The sequence below is a fragment of the Electrona antarctica genome, assembly GCF_951216825.1.
Source record: "Electrona antarctica genome assembly, chromosome: 7".
NCBI classification, from domain to species: Eukaryota; Metazoa; Chordata; class Actinopteri; order Myctophiformes; family Myctophidae; genus Electrona; species Electrona antarctica.
The window spans coordinates 47990806-48011761 of record NC_136812.1 but is presented as its reverse complement, the minus strand read 5'-3'; the positions used below and the strand labels follow the sequence as shown (position 1 = coordinate 48011761).

Genomic DNA, 20956 nt, shown 5'->3' with positions numbered 1-20956 from the left:
ACTCTAACTCTTTTTTTAAAAAACCTAATAAATGACCTTGTTGACCGAGGCCCTCAGTGTTCTATAATCCTAGGTGCCTTTTCCCCTCCACACGAAATATCTTCAAAAAACAGCTGGTATACAAAACTCAACACAATAATGGCTATTTGCACAAAATGTTCACATGAGAATAGGGAGGCTGGCACTGAAATGGTTTCTGAACCAGCCGATTGGGACTATAATTTAACCTCAATCATACGCCGGTGTGTCGCGCAGTGAAATGAACTCATCTGCAATCTCAGCACTTGTAGATCAACAATTCTCATGACAAAGTATGACTATAGAGGGTATGCGCATGCTTAAAGTGAATGGCACATCGAGTGGCAAGCAACATGCAAAGTGAGTTTAACATTGTTTAACATTGTTTAATGCAATCAGATATGACTTTTCTGTGTGGATGTATGGGCTGTCGAGGCCAGAAAGTATTGTCTTGCCACTCAGTAGGCGTTCCTGCATAACTTCCTGGTTTGATGATGATGTCACGCGCATACCCTCTATTTCAATGCCGGGGCAGGAGAATGACACACAGCAAACGATCAATGCTGGCCGGGAGTTGAACAGGGGACACGCTGAAGTAGGAATTTTGCGCCCATGTGGTACGATTAATCATTCTTAAGCACTAACCACACCAAAGGGTCAAGACGGTTTTAGCGTTGTCCCTGCGGTGTGATATGTCTTGTTGCACGTTGACCCACGTTGACCCTAGTGATTCAACGCATGGAATTCCCAAACCACACCAAAGGGTCAAGACGGTTTTAGCGTTAACTCCTTGCAACCGTTTGGACCCAAGGATGAGTGACCCTTTGGTGTGGTTAGGGCTTTAAGTGCCAACAATAGCAAATCTAAAACATAACTCATTGTGCAGATGTACAGTATGTACAGTATGGATCCCTGGGGGACTCTGGTCAATGTTTAAGTGGTTAAAACAATAGGATACTGTCCTCGCTATGTGTACATTAGTGTACATAGTAGACAGTCAGCCAAACTCCTTTACAAAAATGAGATGGGAGTCAGGGTGTAGCCTCCAAGCTCCAGTGGTTTAATGTCACACTTCACATCACCAATAAATGGAATAAAAAGGCAATGCTGTCGACTGCACAACAAGAGATGGTGTAATGAGGGTTTTCAGAGCACACACATAATTAACAGCACATACACCTGTGTGCTTCTCCTAATCAGGGCAATACACAGCACACCTGTTCTATATAATGAATTGAATGACCAGTAAGCAAGGGGCCAGTGAGGCACTCCAACGTTGAAGCACTGGGCCCTAGTGGTAAGAGGAGGGACTACAGGCGGACCCGTGGATTCATGACCGGGAAACCCCGTGCAGCTGGGCTTTAACATTGAGCGCTCGGTTGCACTTCCGCATTTGACAACCAAAATTTGGTTGGCAAATGCGGAAGTAGACGTTCTGAGACGGTCCTTCCGGGTGCTTCAAAACTGAGCAACTTCCACTGACATGAATAGCGGGGGGGCGGAGCTTCGCGCCAGATCAGTCTCTATCCTTTTATATACTCTATGCCAGTAAGTGGCTCTGGTAACACTTTGCCATTAAAGGGCAGAACAGTAAGTACAATCTGTTCCTTACTTTTGGGTCCATGGACACTGATGCCGTAGACGAGAAGAATGTGCTTGTGAGAAATCTGGCTCATCATGCTGGCAGCTTCAAAGAAGGACTGAAGAGAAAGATGTCTCATTGTCATGGCCATTGGAAATTATAATAATGAACTACAGTAAAATGAATGCTTGATTTAGTCATACATCAGTGTCATCTATTCTACGTCATCGTGTATACTGCGATGAAGTATAAACCAGGCTTTACACATTGTGCTGTATTTATACTGTGGTTAATCAAGTTAAAGCAAAATTACACTTTTATTTGGTAGTGGTTTGTGTTGTGTAGTTACCTTGCCATGAATTTGTTTACATTTGTTGCAGTAGTTTCTCCGTTGATTATTGATATTGGTATTGCAAAATATTTTGTTAATTTAGTTATATTGCCCGTGTCTCAAAATCACTCTTTTAGCACACAAAGCAGATTCGATCTAGGCCTATACGTATAACTACACAACCCAAACGTGCATGTGTCATTTTACTTTGAGCTGGGAAATGGAAAAGGAAAAACTTTAGTTTTTACATAGATGGAATCCAAACTGAGCAAGCTTTATATATATATATATATATATATATATATATATATATATATATATTAAACAACTTTTATGTGTTTACATGTATGATGAAATAGGGGTGTCAAATCCTAATTCAAAGCCATTCACTCTGCACAGAATCTCACCTCCCAGTAGTTCTTGTGGTCGACATGGAGCACCTTCAGGAGGACTTCGGTGACGTGTCTCTCCCCGTCCCGGACGTCTGTCTTACTGCCCCTGAAGATGCGACAGAAGGAGCCGTGTCCTACACACTCGTCCTGATGGCACACGACATGATAACACACTATGTAAGCTTCATACACAACCTCAACATCCCATTACTCCGACTAACATTCCATGACTGCCCCCAAATTGATTTTGAGGGGTTCCCCAGATGTAAGCTTCATACACAACCTCAACAGCCATTACTCCGACTAACATTCCATGACTGCCCCCAAATTGATTTTGGGGGGTTCCCGACCCCAGATGACACTAGTAAAGTGAATATTTAAGGACATTCATAAGACCTTTTTAATGCCTAAAATAATCTGGCCAAAATTGTCAGATAATGTAAGAAAGTTGCAAAAATGTAACAATATTTATCTGTGGAACCAGATAAAGACCCATATAACCAGTGGTTTTCAACCTTTTGAGGTTGAAAACCACTCTTTCCCAGGTGTTTTGTCCAGGTAGGAAGGTTAGGTTTAGGCATTATTTCCGTGAGGTTAGGGTTAAGGATAGGTTGGGCATAGTTTTTGTGAGGTTACGGTTAGGATTCGGGTTAGGTTTACGCATATAACCACCACACCCACCCAGGCGAAACACCTGGAGAAAGAGGGAGTCCCCCTGGGAGATCTGGACTAAAACTGTAGAATGTTTGTTCCATAACCCGGGGCGGGAACCCCTTTTGGTGTTAGCATTATGTTATGCTTTGGCTATTGAAAAATAGCAGATCTACACTGAGTGGCGCGCTACGAGCTTGTAGATCTGCTATTTTTGAAAAATTGAAGAACGACTGACATAGAAACAGCTTTTTCAGAAAACTGTCAGGATGTAGAAGACCTTTTTAGAATCTGATCTCAGGTCAAATGGGATAATATAGTGACCCATTTCAGGTCCTCGTGTTTGATCTTCTGGAACTGGATGTGGGTGAGCTTGTTCCTCTGAGGTGGTCCTGGGGACCCTCGGGCTTCTACTGAGCTGCTGCTACGGATGATGATCAGGTTGGTGAGCTCTGCAGACACAGCAGGAAAGGTAGCTGGTGTGAGGAATTAGATGCATGCATCTATAAACTTGCTCAAATGATTCCCTTGTTGTTGGTGAGATGTGGTAGTGAGCTCAGCTGATGGAGGGTTATTATGACTATATTTGTGCCACACGTTGGTGAATACGCATCTTACCCTCTTAAAACGTATTACATTTACCGGAGTTACCCAGGGCTCTATACTAGCCCCTCCTTCCCCTGTTTTCGCACTACACTAAACATCTACAAGCTCACAAGGCATTCCGTTCATGTGGTTAATGTACCTTTAGGTCTTGGTGGACAGCAGCGGCCCAGCTTGACGGGGATGTCAGCGAGGAGCAGCATGTTGTGTTGGTAGAAGGCGGTGAGCTCTCTTAAGCTCACAAAGGATTTATGCACTTTATGTAGACCATAGTGACCATTCTTGTCCTTGATAACGAGACAGTCTTTATAATCAAGCCCAAGGGAGGTCTGTAAAGTGTAAACAACGACAGAAGTAAACAACAGATGACATACGAGGTTCTACACATTCTGAGAGCATATGTTCTGTTACTCTGTATAATAAACCCTCATATGGGCGCTGATGGTTTACCTGCACACAGACCGTGAGGAAGAAGTTGTCATAGCTCTTTGGACTCTGACGCAGAAGGAATGTGCCGCCTTTCCCCCCTGATCTCCTCAGCTTGTTGACCGCAAACTCTGACCTGATCTTACCACATGAAGCAAGGCGTGACATCTCCGAACAGCTTTAGTTTATTTTATTTTATCCAAGTCGTTTCCATTCTCGGTCTCACAGATTGTTTTCCATACAAAACATGCTGAATTCATCAAAATATTTTTTTTCTTTCTAGTCTAAGCTTATTATACATAATTGACGAATCCATGGAGCGGTGCCCTGTAGGCCAGGTGTAGGCAATCAATACTGAGGTGTAAAGCTGTGCTTAATGGTACACCTCAGCTATTGCTGGATTCGTGTATCGCCTTTTCTGATTTAACTTTGAAAAAATGCACCTTGTCCAAGTATTCAAGCACAGCAGCTGCATTTGAAAACACCAACAGCCGATACAAGCTCACAAGGTGTCACATATAAGGGTCATTGTAATGTAGATCAGCCATTTACTCCGCACAACACCGGCACAACATGCCCAAAATTGGGATGGCAGTTGTTAGGTCGTCAAAGGCCACTCACGTGATTGGTCCGTGACAGTGGTTTTGGATCCCCTCCAGTAGACTTGGTGGAGCGAGGTCCTCACAGAAGTAGTGGCTGGAGTCCGTGGTCAGTCGGAAGTAGCCATCGATGAGCGACACAAACGACCGAGCTTCTGTCTCACTCTGGAACTTGACTTCCTGTTGCACAAGACAGGGATGAATAATTATGTTTTTCATTCAAATGAACTAAAAAATGCACTTTATTATGATATAGTACTACTATACAGTATACACTGTGATTTTTCTTTACAGTTGAGGAATTGAGGAATATTGGCATATTTATGCTATAATTCAGAGCATCTGGGGTTGAAAATATCCAGGATAAAATGTTTCCCTAAATTATATTAAAATGTATGCTATTAATAATTGTATTAATGAAGTAATAGAATTAATCATTTTGGCTATAATTATGCAGCCATAACCTAAACAAAAGCAAAATAACAAATTATCCAAAACGGCATACCAGGCATATACGGACAGTTGTTTTTAATTTACCGAATAATGATTACAAATATTTTAAATGTTAAATGTGTCCTTCACCAAACATCTGTCATCTTTCCGGGTCACGGTCACCATCTGGAAGTCCTGTTGTGTCTCCTCGTGACACACCTGCTTCACAACGATGCCAATGATTCCTTGGAAATCACAGAACGTCTGCCACTCCTTTAAGACAGAGAGAGAGAGAGAGAGAGAGAGGAGAGAGAGAGAGAGAGAGAGAGAGAGAGAGAGAGAGAGAGAGAGAGAGAGAGGCATATTTGATGATGCTGATGCTAGACAGGAGAGTATACACCAAGGGGCCAGTGAGGCGCTCCAACGTTGAAGCACTGGGCCCTAGTGGTAAGAGGAAGGACTGCAGGCGGACCCGTGCTTTAACACGTAGGACCATCACTCCCTACGTCACCCATACGTCACCCCGGACCTCAAATTTGAGGTCCCGAGGAGGTACTTCCGGCAGTGCTTCAAAACGCCACTGAGCAACTTCATCGAAATGAATAGCTTGGGGGCGGGGCTAGTGCTCCAGTTCGGTCTCTATCCTTTATATACTCTATGGTATCTAACTTGCGGAGGTAGCGTGCCTTGTCCACGGGCAACAGATCTTTCAACGTATGGCATTGCAAATACGTTTGATAATCGCTACTCTGCTCAATATTGTTTTGAAAATGCCGCAAATTGCATTGCAGTGAACGAGCGCAAATCACAACTTCCCCCGGGGGTGGGCGGAGTCACCGTTTGAGGCGCTGATTACGCGCCGTGGTGTCAGTGTATGGAGGAAGGCAGTGTTCAGGAGTCACGAGTTGGTGTTGGCTAGCTAGACCAGTGAAGACCACACTCTCACAACTATATACACACGTGTGACATCCAATACTTGTTTGAAGGAACTCTTTTATGTTCTGCTTATTGTGGTTAATTCTTGACTTAAATAAATGTAGTGTGTATTATTACAAGGTTTTAGCGACACAATAGAGCGTCAAGAAGACGACAGGCCCAGGAAATAATTCCCCCATTAATTTTCCCCATAGATATTTAAAAAAATATTTATTGTCTCCACCAGGCCGAAGGCATGGGGAGAGAGTATGTTTTGCACTCCGTCCGTGTGTGTGTGTGTCCGTGTGTCCGTGTGTGTGTCCTTCCGTCCGTCTGTTACCAGCTAATCTCCGGCACCGTTAACCCGGTCGATGCCAAACTTTGCACACACACTCCCTGGATGCCAACGATGAACCTCTGCCCCACATTTTCCAGAACGGCCTGTTATAGCGCCACCAGGAGGCCGCTTTGTGCAAAACAAGTTTTTGGACAGTACACCTACAGATTTTGTCCAAACATCACACAAATTGGTACACAGTCTCTCTAGAGCCATTCAACGAAACAGGTCTTTCAGATTTCTCAGACTCCATCCTGATTGGCTAAGATTGGCTTCCAAAGTTCGCAAGAGTGCTCAGTTTCAAACAAAATGCTGCAAATCATGAACACATCGTGTCATTTCCGTGAAATTGTGCACGCACATTCCCACTAGGCCGAGGAAGAAATGCCACATGAACATTTTCAACTCAGCCTCATGGTGGCGCTATAACTGGCCGAAAAGTGTTTTTACCTCTAACTGCATGGATCTGTGGATAACTTTGTATGCCAACTCCCTAGAGGCCAAGGAAAAACCTTTGCCTGGAAATTTTCACATCTGCTCTTTATAGCGCCACCAGGAGGCCGACATATGTAAAACACATTTTCTAATATTACTCCTTCAGATTTTATCCAAATTTCACGCAAATCAGTACACATGTTCTCCATAGTCATGTGATCAAGACGGGTTTGTTTGATTTCTCATAATCCACCCTCATTGGCTACGATTGGCTTCTAAACTTTTCAGGAGTAGCCCGCTTTGTACCCGTTTTGTACAAATCGCCACAACTACTCAACGCAGCGTCCGATTGCGGTGAAACTGTGTATGCATATTCCCACTAGGCTGAGGAAGAAATGCCACTTGACAGTTTTCGATTCAGCCTCATGGTGGCGCTACAACAGGCCAAGCCGCGTCTCACACACACACTTTTTCTAGTTTTTATATGATCTTTTGGGCCGAACACATAATTAGAAAGAAGAAAAAAAGGGCAGGTTGCAACACTTTTTGTTGTTTTTCTTCTTTGTAATTATTTGTTTGTTGTCATGAATAGTCACGATCCGAGTTGGCTTGGCTTACAGATCTTTAAATAAATACTGTTACATGTCTATGTGCAAAATTAATGGGGAATTATTTCCTGGGCCTGTCGTCGTTATGAAAAGGGGTCTGCGATGCTATAGCGAGTTCATTTGGTTAATACCCCTCATCCATACGTGTGTGTGTGTGTGTGTGTGTGTGTGTGTGTGTGTGTGTGTGTGTGTGTGTGTGTGTGTGTGTGTGTGTGTGTGTGTGTGTGTGTGTGTGTGTGTGTGTGTGTGTGTGTGTGTGTGTGTGTGTGTGGTTTGGCAACATGACATCGTGTTTTAGCACACTAATTGTTTTATCCAGCATTTGACCTACAGCATGGGTTTTCAACAGGTGGTCCGTGGACCACTGGTGGTCTGTGGAGGTATTGCATGTGGTCCCTGACCATGCATTTAGTAAAGTAGGATTTGTTGATTTGTTTTAAATGTTCTTTCCACTAGTTGAGAAACCGTGAACTGAATGACCTAGTGACCTATGATGAGTCCATCCATCATGTAGTCATTTACTGACAAGTTGGAGTTCAAGAAATTCAACAGAAAAAGTTAGAATCTCAAGAAGGGGGAAGTGTACCGGATTGTCTGGTTGAGTTATTAGGACATTTTACCAGTAGTAGTCAACGTTGGGAAACAGTGGGATGTATGGATGCATAGCAAGTGTTAACTTATAAAAGCACTAATCTTAGCCCATATCCCCACCCAACACAATAGTGGTCCCCAGGTTGATTCGAAGTCAGGGTGGTGGTCCCTCGTTCACAATCAGTTGAAAACCCCTGACCTACAGTACTGAGCTTTTGGATGTGCATATGACCATTCCTTGTGCTCTATTTCACTGGTTCTCAACATGGGGTCGGGGAGCACCAGGGGTCCAAATTAACCCTTACAGTTCTGTAACTGTTCCATTCGTACACTCCCATGAGTTAAATCAACACTGAAGATTTTACAGATCGGGGTTCTAGAGCAGGGGTTCTCAACCCATGGGTCGCGACCCCTCGGGGGGTCGCCAAATTATTTTGAGGGGTCCCCAAATTATTAAGAAACCAATTGAATGGCTGAATGGCTGGAAAATGGAAAGAGTTTACATAGTACACATAGTACCTGCATAAACTTTCTATAATGATTATATCTGGTTTCAGTTATTTATCATGTATTTTCTCTATTATTAAGGATATTGTAGCGGTCTATTTGTATTGGTGGTGGGGAGGGGGGCGGGGCGGTGGTCGTGAGACATGGCCAAAGTCATTTCCGGGGGTCCCCTGCCAAAAACGTTGAGAACCCCTGTTCTAGAGTTGGAATAAAAAGTATCAAATAGGGGGGGTCCATGACCTGACTGATCTATTTCCATGTGTTCTCACCTGGTTCCCAGCATGCTGTTTATTTCCAGTGGTTTGAATGCCGGTTTCCCCAGACAGCCTGACGACAGTGAAGGGTGTCTCCACGGAGGAGGCGGTGTGGTGGACGTGGAAGGTCTCGGCCCCCAGCGAGGGCTCCACGGCGGACAGCTCCATCAGGTACTTGAGCTTCAGGCTGACCGCGTCCACCGAGCAGCCGCCCTGCAGCTTCTGCAGGAAGCGCTTCAGCGAGTTGCGGATGCGGTAGCGCTCCAGGCGGTTCCGCTTCTGGATGTCGTGCCGGTGGGCTTTGGGGAGGCACGATTTGTAGCTGAGGCGGAAAGTGCATGTGTGAGATTGATATGATGACTATACAGAACCCTGTGAATGTCAATCCACAGTGGCGTGCGCAGATAGAAACTAGGGGGGGTGCTTTTGGCAATGTGCCCTTTTTTTTGTACAGTGTACACGGTGACATTGATCAATTATTGATAAAAAAAGCTTCTAATGTATTATTTAGGCCCTAAAATCTATAAATCTCACACTAGTAAGGCAACCGGCTGGTTCCACGCGCTGTACAAGGTGCCCTTTTTTCACTTGAGCACCTGCCCCTCTAAATGTCTGTGCACGCCACTGTCAATCCATGCCACCAAAAATAAAATAAATAAATAAAATACAATTATACAAAATAATATATATATATATATATATATATATATATATATGAATAACGTAAAATTACAAATTACGTAACCTGACATTCCTGGCACAGAAATATGCAGTATACTGTATGAATGAATAAATGTTAGTGTAACAGTAATTGTTATACACGCATGCATACACACACAGCATGCTGTATATAGTGTATATCGTATCTGTCGGGTGGAAACCTCATACCGGTATGTTCAAAACTGTTACTTTTCAGGATTCCAATTCAAAAATAGCAAAAGTAGCAGATCTACAAGCTCAAAATGTGTTGCTTCGAGCCACATTTCAAGCTTGTAGATCTGCAACTTTTGATGCTTTTGTGTGATGCTGTAGTATACAGTATGATCAATTTACGAGAACAAAAAACACAAAAAGTTAGAATATGGAGATAAGACGTTAATTTCTGCCCGACAGCAAATACCTGACAGTCTTGCAGAGTTCTCGTATACTGTGGTGGTGCTCCTTGGCCATTCTCCACAGATCCAACACTGCAAGGCCAAGGCATTCCTCCTGGGCGCTCAGTGGCGGTGACACCCCGGCCTCGCTAGCAACAAAGTCACTACGGCACTAAAAGACATCCAAAAAGGCTTTCACACAGTGGCGTCTCTACAGGGGGGCATTGGGGGGGCATTGCCCCCCCAGATTGGATTATGTGCCCCTCCAGTCCAGATTGGCCAGTAGTACCCTACCCCAGGGGTTCTCAACCCGTGGGTCGCGACCCCTCGGGGGGTCGCCAAATTATTTTAGGGGGTCCCCAAATTATTAAAAAAAAAAAAAAAAAAAAAGGGGGGGGGGGGGGGGTTAAATTTTATTTTCACGATTTTTCAAAAATAGCAGACCTACAAGCTCGTAGCGCACCACTCGGTGGCGCGCTATGAGCTTGTAGATCTGCTATTTTTCAATAGCTAAATTATAACAATGCTTAAAACACCAAAAGGGGTTCCCGCCCAAAATGGTTTAAGGTTATTGTAGCAGTCAATTTATATTGGGGGTCGGGAGGGGGCGGGGCGGGGGTCCCGAGACATTGCCAAAGCATTTCCGGGGGTCCCCGGCCAAAAACGTTGAGAACCCCTGCCCTACCCTACCAATATTTTAATGTTTTACAAATGTTAAATCTATAAGTTCTTCATGATTATTGTAAATATATATACATGTTCAAATTAATTGAATAGTTAATAGAAATACAAGGTACAAGGTTGAAAAATTAAGTGCCCTTTGGAAAAAAGTATGCCCCCTGCTGATTAGTGCCTGGAGACGGCACTGCTTTCACAGTGTTATGGACCATGTAGTAGAATACTATGCAAAAAGGGCAATCAACTAATGTACATATGATAAAATCAAATGGCATTGCTACGAAATGAAGGACAATATTTCCTATAATATTCTGCATTATACCTGGGCAAAGAGATAATCAATGACACAGTAGTCGAGCACTGGACTGATTCTGTCTCTCGTCAAGCTGTAACGGTAGGATGTTCTTGGTTCTTGACCAAACCAGTTTCCGAAGAAAAACCTGTAAATGCATGAAGACTATCTTAAATAAGAGTATATTAGTATCTTAAATAATGTCAACATCATCTCCTCTCTCTATCCTATTTGTACTCTTCTCAGTCACTACTGTATTGTCAGACAACTGCAGACATAAACACTTAAAACTTATATATGTCCTATGATGAATTCCTGATCTGTCTATAGAATTGTCTATTTGTACGTCTCTAAATGTTTTGATGATTTGAACATGGTGGACCCTATTGGAAACAAGTGTAATGCTTAATTGGGTCGTCCACTCACAGTTAACAGCCTTTGTATTGAGTTTGTGCTTGAAATGTACTGTAATTCTGCAAACTGTTAATAAATTCTTCAATCAATCAATCAAACCAGAGTCTCCCAGGGGCTTTTTCCCCCCTCAACACCAAATGTATTTGCCGAAAATAGCTGTTTCTGTGACATGTTTCCCCCTGAATAGGGATGGTAGGGCTCAAGGTGTGTTCAAATATATTGATACAGTACATTGCGTCTGCCAGAGAAAACAAAATGCGGCTGAAGGTTTTGTCTGAGATTTCTCACTCACCTGACTCTGAAATGGACTTGGAGCTTTTCATCTGTGTTGAAGACGTGTGTGGGTGGATACCAGTAGGAGAGATCAGAAGATGCCAGGGCAAATAGGCTTCGGTACACTGGCAGGATCCCTGAGGAAATAAGTGTAGAGTAAAAAAGTGCAAATTTCAAAAGGCCACAGTTGTAGCAGTGATATTATGGCAATGGCTTTCTGCATCAGTCAGATTTAAAGAACAATGGGGAAGATTGTTGCATGTTGACTTTTGATTTACAAAGTTGTTTGATCCTAGACATTGTTATTGTATCATCCTTGCATTGGCATACCAGTGGAGACATATTTTGTGGAAGAGGCTGAATACTGTGGAAAAAGCATGTCATGGAAACTTCCACCATGCATTTGTCACGACATTCCCACAACAAGAGTGTCCCCAACGGTCCAGAGACCAAGTCTTGCACTAGAACTATGATATAACTATGTCCCTCTTTAGAGCTGGTGGGATGTTTATTCAGGTGTGTCGCGGTCTGTTGTGGTCCTTGCGGGTGGAACCACATCCTGGAAACAACTTGAAGAGGGAACAGGAGGCTTTGCTTGACCTCTACTGGGGACAGTCGTTGACCTGAGGCGCATTGTACAAATGCCTTCTAAATCAGTACACTGTAGTTCTCACACAGACTGTTTTAAAGATATATTTTTTGGCGTTTTTTGCCTTTATTGATAGGGTACAGTAACTAGACAGGAAAGGGGGGAGAGAGATGGGGGGGGGATGACACGCGGCAAAGGCCGTCGGGCTCGGGAGTCGAACCCGCGGCATGCCGTCCGGCTGGCTTAACAGCCTAGGTGCCCAGACAGTTGAGCTAACCGTCCGGGCCCTCACACAGACTTTTCAAAAATGTTCAAAAGTAGCAGATGTTACACACTCGCAGTACGGCACGAAGTGATCGTGTTCCGATAGGGACGATCCGCAACGCCTGGGCCGTCGTTCCGCGCACGTACACACACCCAAGTTGGTTTGCTTGTGTGTTCATGAGGTTATAGCGAGTACCAAAATATCGTAGGCTATCCTATAGTGCTGAAATATGTTATATATTATATATATATAATATATAACATATAACATATAACATATTGGCCATATTTACACTTTCTCTCTCTCTCTCTCTCTCAGAGCATATAGAAAGTGTAAATATGGCCAATATGTTTTGGGGTTTTTTCGGGTTTTTTTCAAGGGTTTAATTCCAACCACTTGCCATTTTGGCAATTTTTTTGGAGCCGTTACCCACACATGTAGCTGTGTGGCTCAATCCACAAATGCCCAATCCTTATAATCTATACATCGTTGTAAAGGTGACTAATCAACGATTAAGATAATATAAAATAGAATACCAATTGGTATTATTAAAGTGTAGAAATAATGGACCAAAGTTATGTGTCCGAGCTTTTGTTGCTGAGTTTATAAACAACTTTATAAACACATTTACCATCTTATCCATCACGTGTTGTCACTTAAATCCAGTAGCTGCTTATTTTAAGGACTGAATTCAATGAGAGCCAGCTGGACAATGAATAAACATTTGTATTTGAATTACATACAAACGATTGCAAATGATTGCAAATGATTGCAAACTTTGTCAAATAATGGGTTTGCTGATGGCTCGATCTCCCCAGCTCGCAGGAGAGATGTCTTCATGTGCACTTTACCTGGGGGCGAGTTGGTAAAAGGGTGAGTGAGTTGGTATTCCTTTTTGGAACACATTGTTTGTTATCTGACGTGTTATTTGACAGAGAGAAAGAGAGAGAGAGAGAGAAAGAGCGCTGACGCAAGTCACAGACAGAATCAACGGAAATGTGCAGCATATACATTTGCTGGAGATCAGAATTATTTTAATGAGTGATAGGCCTAATCGAAATTGAATGTTGCCCAAGAGTTGCAGTGGCGCACGGACAGTGAACCCACGGCACCAGGGGTCGTCGGAACAGTGACCCGTCGGAAACAGTGGGCCGTTGGAACACCGGCCTGTCAGAGTATTGACACAGACCCCGAAGGGAGACAGAGACACGCTGTGAGGTTGTATATCTGCTATTTTTTTATTCGATGAATCTAAATATGAAAAAATATCACTTAACCCCCCAAAAATGGATACAAAAGGGTTTGCAATGGATTCTGGTAGTATTGGGCATGCTAAAAAAGTTAACATACTAAAAGTCTACCAAAATATACTCCCTCGAAAGCCGTCATTTTCAAGATGGCTTCCCAGATGGCTGCGGTGAGCTTAAAATGGCTATATCTCAAATGGGAAAATAAAATTATAAAGGATTTTTTCGGATTCTGGTACCTCTGGACATGCTTAAGAACATACTACAAAGTTAGTAAAATACACCTTCTGGAAAGGCATCTTTTCCAAGATAAGATGGCGTTCAAAATGGCAGCCGGCCAAGCTTAAAAACAGCTATACTGCATAGCTCAATAGAAAAAAATCACACCCGTGTGAACTGAGTGGTGTAATTCCGTGTGGGGGTCAACTTCCAGACCCACAGGAACACAACACAGATGCCCTCTACAGCAAGGCAAGCTGTTCTTTCTGAGGAGGCTCTGGTCCTTCAATGTGTTCAACAGGGTGCTTTTGACACGGCATGTTGGGAGTTGGGGGGGTCTGTGGAAGAAACGTAGCTCCATCGTGGGGACTAAACTGCATGGGCAGAGGTCCGAACGAGGAGGAATCTGGGAGCTATCATAGCTAACCCCTCCCGGCCCCTCCAGAAGGAGACAGTGGGACGAGCAGAAAATTAAGAACAGTTGCATGGTCAGTCCTGTGTGCAGGTATAGCCATGAGGTGCTGCACATGGCCACTCCGGGCGCTCAGTCCAATAACGCTGGTGTTTTTGTTCTTGGTCAAATTGTGGGTTGACTGCATTCCTCCTTGCCGTCCTATTATTCCCATCATTTCTCTTAAAATACTGTACTGTGTACTGTAGTAACTGTAGTATCTTGTTGCTACCCATAGCTGTATCTGGGGGAGGTTGTTCTACCTTTTCCCATGGTCTGTTCTTTTATGAGCCTGATTGTCCAGGCCAGGGGAATGCACTGTTTAGCACCCTAGAATAGCCTCCCCATTGACTTACGGTACACTGCAAGGTGAAACCGCTCTCAAAGTCACTCTTTTAACACACAAACAAATGCAAACAAAGCAGATACTGACAATGCAACAACATTACAAACCCCATAATGTAAGTCAATGGGAAGGCTATGTTGCTAGCTATGTTTAATCAACATAGCAACTACTGTACTTAAGATATACTATACACTTGTAGTTGGTATACAGTGTCAATTTGCCCGTGTCATTTCAAGGTAACTGTAGACGTCAGACCAAAACGGAAATGTATACAGTATATTGCAGACTTACTGACAGTAAATGTATAACTTTGGTCGCTAACTCAGGAGCGAAGGAGTCTGAGAGCCACATACCATCCACCTGGCCAAGAGACACACATGACACGGATCGCCATCAAGTGTGATGACTCTGACGTCCTTGTGTTTCTCTTGTATTATGCTAGTTGCCCTAATGCACAAAGGCCTATACTGTGCAGGCAAAGAGAGGAATTTGTGCCAATCAAAACAGTCTGCGATAAGCCGTGGGGGAAAACCTGGTTCCAGTGCCCTCCAGCTTGCCATGCCCTCCCCTGACCAGCTATGATGAGAAGTTTTTGTCTCCACCAGGCCGAAGGCATGGGGAGAGAGTATGTTTTGCACTCCGTCCGTCCGTCCGTGTGTCCGTCCGTCCGTCCGTCCGTCCTTCCGTCTGTGAACAGCTAATCTCCGGCACCGTTAACCCGGTCGATGCCAAATTTTGCACACACACTCCGTGGATGCCAACGATGAACCTCTGCCCCAAAATTTCCAGAACGGCCTGTTATAGCGCCACCAGGAGGCCGCTTTGTGCAAAACAAGTTTTTGGACAGTACACCTACAGATTTTGTCCAAACATCACGCAAATTGGTACACAGTCTCTCTAGAGCCATTCAACGAAACGGGTCTTTCAGATTTCTCATACTCCATCCTGATTGGCTAAGATTGGCTTCCAAAGTTTGCAGGAGTGCTCAGTTTCAAACAAAATGCTGCAAATCATGAACACATCGTGTGATTTCCGTGAAATTGTGCACGCACATTCCCACTAGGCCGAGGAAGAAATGCCACATGAACATTTTCAACTGAGCCTCATGGTGGCGCTATAACTGGCCGAAAAGTGTTTTTACCTCTAACTGCACGGATCTGTGGATAACTTTGTATGCCAACTCCCTAGAGGCCAAGGAAAAACCTTTGCCTGGAATTTTTCACATCTGCTCTTTATAGCGCCACCAGGAGGCCGACATATGTAAAACACATTTTCTAATATTACTCCTTCAGATTTTATCCAAATTTCACGCAAATCGGTACACAATCATAATCATAATCATGTGATCAAGACGGGTTTGTTTGATTTCTCATAATCCACCCTCATTGGCTACGATTGGCTTCTAAACTTTTCAGGAGTAGCCCGCTTTGTACAAATCGCCACAACTACTCAACGCAGCGTCCGATTGTGGTGAAACTGTGCATGCATATTCCCACTAGGCTTTGGAAGAAATGCCACTTGACAGTTTTCAAATCAGCCTCATGGTGGCGCTACAACAGGCCAAGCCGCGTCACACCCACACGTTTATATTGCTCCTAAACATTTTGCCAAACATCACACACACACACTCCTATCCTCCTGGTGGAGACCTGTGCCCAGAAGGGCACTTTTTCTAGTTAGTATCTATTTTTTTTATTTATTTTTTTCAAAATAGGAAAAACAATTGCTTTCACAATACTTCAGAAGCACTTGGTGGAACTGAAAGGGAACTGAAAGTCCTACGGGCAAGCCCCTTAGATAGCACTTTATGTAGACTTAGATAGCATTTTATACAGACTTATAGCATGTTACGTAGACAGCACTAGAATTGCATTGTATGTAGTCATAGCACTTTATAGTACATATGTATAGTATAATAGATACTCCACTGTTACGCTCTTAGCTTACCCATGTTTCATGATAACTACTTTTTATGTATGTGATGTACTGCCATGCTTTTTTGTTATTGCTTAATGTAAATCGCTCTGGATTAAGAGCGTCTGCTAAATGCCTAAATTGTAAATTGTAAAGGGAGATCAGTGGAGCCCCGCTGGTGTTGTGCCCGTGAGTGTCTTTCACGTTATTGAAGTAGTTTGTCAGGTACATTCGGGTATCCCTGTTTCCTTGCGTATCTTGAGGACCAGGCCCATTGCAAGTTGCTTTACTCTGTCTTCTACCCTGAGCCATCCCATCCACCCTAGTATAATGAGCAGGGAAGGGTTAGGTTAGTGAGTTGTGGGTGTGAGGCCAAGTAGTAACCTGACCAGTTTGTTTTGAGAGAGATCTGAAGCTTTGCGGTGGTAAAGTATGCTTTATTGTACGCAATGAGTGTCTGTAAATAACCAGTCCAAATCTAGTGACATTCTGATCATAATTCCAAGAGATTATTTTAGTTACAGTGACGTCACACCCTGCTATGTACGAATACAGGAAGGGGATTGACGTGTGGGTGTGTGTGTGTGTGTGTGTGTTGGGGGTGCAAACAATGGTACTTATTGCATGGATTCAAGTTGCATACCAAAGGCTTGGCATTCTAAATAACCCATCTGCCCTCTGCCCTGTCACATCACTGTCCGACGAGTCCCATCTAGAGATGGGGATTGGATCGTACATTGATTGATTTCGATCCCCCTTATCAATCCTCTTTATCGATCTGATTCCTTATCGATCACTATCGCATATACAAGCCATTAAAATCATGTTCCTTGTTTTTACGGTATAGCAGTTGGCAGAAAATTCAACAAAAGCATTATCAGCACGACATGTGTTTATGCTAGTGATTTCAATGACATGACTCTAGTCTCTCGAGACATGGCGTCACGTCAGGTCCCACATAGAATCCGAAGGCCAAAACCTTATTGATTTCCTATTTTCAGTAACTTCGGAATTGATTCCGTAATATAGTCGGTTCTAAATTCCCATCCCGGTCGCATCAAATGGGTGACATTATGGTCAAATCCTGTCCCAACTTGTCACCCGTTTTACGCAACGGGTATAAGGCGGTGTGTCAATACTCAGTGATAATTTAACTCTGTGTGTACACAATGTATAAATTAACTGTGTATGTCAAGATAGGGATGGGACGATATAATATAATTACATGTCAGGATTATTGTGGCAACAATGATTGCGATTGATTATCGCTATAATCAAAATATGCTGAAAACTTAAAATGCCACTTTTGTTAACCTTCTCTATTATGGGGGGACGTGGAACGTTCGGCAAAAATAGCAGATCAACAAGCTTGCAACATGTTACGAACTTGTAGATCTCTTATTTTTGGCGAATCAATTTGTGTAATATAAATATCTTATACTGACTTGTAAATATCTTTACAAGTCAGTATATATTTTATATTTAAGTGGATTTAATTTGCAGCTCAACAAAAGCTAATTCGACCTATAGTGTATGACAGAGGACAATTTGACGATAAATGTAAATCTCCACGATATGATTATTGTGAGTGTTTGTTTTACCTCGCGATAAACGATAATAGCGATCATCTTCCCGTCCCTAATGTGAAAGCCGACCTGCCACGCAGAATCTTAGTTAGTTAGTTAGTTAGTTAGTTTCATTTATTGTCCACGTGTGGAAATTTGTCTTCGGTCTCAACAACAGTAAAAAACAAACAGCTACAACAGCAACAACACTTACACAATTATTCTCAGGGCAAAAAATGCAGGACAACAGTAGCAAATGCATTAAAAACACAAATCTAGCGAGAAATGGTATCATTTAGTGCCTTAATTTGCATTTGGGATGAAGGAATTTTTTAAAATGTTACGGTTAGCTTTTGGTACTTTGTACCGTCTACCAGAGGGAAGTAGAGTGGAGAGTGGATGAGAGGGGTCATTTGCTATCTTGACAGCTTTTTTCCGAAGTACTTCCTTGTAGATACAACTTAATTGTTTCTGTCTCTTCCCAATGATTTTTGAGGCTAGGTTCACTATTCGCTGCAGCTTGCTTCTTCCTTTTACATTAAGATTGCCATACCACATTGCCATGTTAAAAGTCAAGATTCCCTCTATCAGGTTCTTATAGACTGTTTCCATGATATGCTTGCTCACTCTAAAGGAGTTGAGCTTGCGTAGTAGGAAATCTTACCACATTCCTGTGCAGCTAGGATGCAGACAGCCTCGGCGGACATAGGGACAGAGGACATGCTCATGGTTGTGGCCTCCTTGGTGGTGGGGTGGAAGTATACGTGGACCTGCAGACCAGGTCCAGAGCTGGAGCTGGAGCGCTGGCTTCCTCCCCTCTCCCTGTTCACCAGAGGAGCAGACTCCTCCTCACTGAGGTCCATGATAGCTCCTTCTGAGGACAAAGACCCACGCCACGGTCACTGTCACAGCCATGGCCGAGAATATGGTACGTGTATGATACACATACCATCACTTCTCATACTACAGCGTCACACAAAAGCATCAAATGTAGCTCAGATCTGCAAGCTCGAAAAGCGGTGTGAAGCGACGCGTTTTGTGCTTGTTGATCTGCTACTTTTTCTGGTTTTGAATTTGAATACGGTTAAGTAACAGTTTTTGCCTATTTGAGGTTTCCACCCGACAGAGACAGTTTATGGCATATTTGATCCATCCATCCAAAACAGAATGTTTGTAAACAATGGGTAGGGGTTATTCTAGGTGGATATGCCACGTCCACCAGGCCTTCAACTTTAACAACATTGGCAATTTTGCCAAAATTGTGTTAAAAACAAAATGTACTCTCTAGATCATATGGGGAGCATTTGGGGGTCAATGTCTTGGTCAAGTACACTTTTGACACAGCGCTTGTTTACACTTGAGGGAATTTGTATAATTTAAATAGTTTCATCCTGGAACATATTTATTCAGTTATGGAACATACACTAAAAACAACAGATAGCCTATTAGACACTTGAATAGACATCTTTGACTTTGATCTTTATCTTCAACCTGCAGCGGTTAAGGAGGCTCATCCTCCACTCTTGCACCATGTACTGTACTGTAGATGTGATTTGTTAGTTCAAGTAAGGAAACTAAGATTTGGGTCAAATGTACTTCAACCAGATGTATTAATCGTTGTTGTCAGGCAGTGTTCCGAGTTACACTCTATTGAGTGTATGGGACACAACAAAGGCAAGATGTTTAGTGCCAAAAAAAAGGTATGTTTTATTCCAGAATTGGGACAAACAATTAGTGAAAAACAATGAGCGCTACAGTGCGAATAGTGAGCAGGGCTAAGCAGGAACGTAAATCAAAGAAACGATCAAAATCACATAACACTTCCTCAACCACTAAGAACCCTTTCCAAATCTGTCTACCAAACTAATACCTGAAAATAGTAATAAAAGAAAACCTATAGGCCTACTGACTATGCTATTCTTACCTAATCCAAACAAAACTAGAGGAACCTGCCCGCTACCTGGTGAATAGGAAATACCTATACAATACTACCTTGCCTCCTTTTCATAAATTAATACCCTACTTGATTAATTTTACAACATCACACAAAAGTATGAAAAGTAGCAGATCCACAAGTTTTGGTACAAGAGTACAGAGTACTCAGAGTAAAATAAACACTGTTAGGTAAAATTTACACTAGTGAGTACTGAACCACACAACCATGTTTATAATCGGTGTAGCATTACCTTTAAATGTGTGAGTCCTTGTGTTCCTCTAACTGTGTTCCTGTATCTTTGTTTCCGTGTGCAAGAAGAGAAAGTGACTTCCTGTCATAGCGAAAAAAAAGTCTTCCTGCCATAACAGTCTCTGGGGTGACAACAACATCGTCACACTTCCTGTACTCACTCATCTCAGTCTGACGCTTGATAATGATATGAAACGAAAACGAATGTCAGTGGTTCTCAAACCTTTTCATGTCAAGGACCCCCAAAATGATATGTATTTGGCCGCTGACCCGCATCTCAAAATATTTTGTTCCAGGGACCTCCAGAAGCAAAGTTTTGAGTTAAAATATTCAAAGATTTGAACCAATTTTTATGATTTTTCTAAAATAACAGATCTACAACTTTGTATATCTGCTATTTTTGAATAGCCAAAGTATATAAAATAATGGTTAAAGTGCATGTTAAAATCTAAAATGACACAGATGCTTCCCCGGTTTCAATTGGTTAACTGCATGATGTTAGCATGACATTTCATTGTATCTCCTGTGAAAAGGCAGCCTTTCCAAACACACATGAAGAGCTATACCCAGAAGGAGTGCTTCTCAAACGTTTTCATGTCAGGGACCCCAACATTTATATTGTTTTTGGCCCCGGGCCCCCTCTGAAAGTGCCATGGAGGGGGTCCAATACCACATTTGTGTTACCTGACCTACACAATGCGTATATTTTCAAATAGCAAATGTCTCTGGCGGTCCCCGGACAC

General features: G+C 42.9%; 1 protein-coding gene across 1 annotated transcript in view; it reads right to left on the bottom strand.

Moving 5' to 3' along the window:
- The window catches only part of jak3 (Janus kinase 3 (a protein tyrosine kinase, leukocyte)), a 31507-nt gene extending 11266 nt beyond the window's left edge, over positions 1-20241 (bottom strand). Inside the window, exons 1-13 of the mRNA XM_079505950.1 lie at positions 20215-20241; positions 18693-18902; positions 11452-11569; positions 10776-10893; positions 9802-9947; positions 8697-9003; positions 5185-5307; positions 4625-4782; positions 4028-4139; positions 3720-3906; positions 3299-3426; positions 2339-2470; positions 1631-1718 (exon numbers count right to left, since the gene is read on the bottom strand). Coding sequence (XP_079362076.1) covers positions 1631-1718; positions 2339-2470; positions 3299-3426; positions 3720-3906; positions 4028-4139; positions 4625-4782; positions 5185-5307; positions 8697-9003; positions 9802-9947; positions 10776-10893; positions 11452-11569; positions 18693-18891 — 1816 coding nt within the window. The 5' untranslated portion in view covers positions 18892-18902; positions 20215-20241. The remainder of the gene's footprint in view (positions 1-1630; positions 1719-2338; positions 2471-3298; positions 3427-3719; positions 3907-4027; positions 4140-4624; positions 4783-5184; positions 5308-8696; positions 9004-9801; positions 9948-10775; positions 10894-11451; positions 11570-18692; positions 18903-20214) is intronic.
- Between the last annotated feature and the right edge of the window lie 715 nt (positions 20242-20956).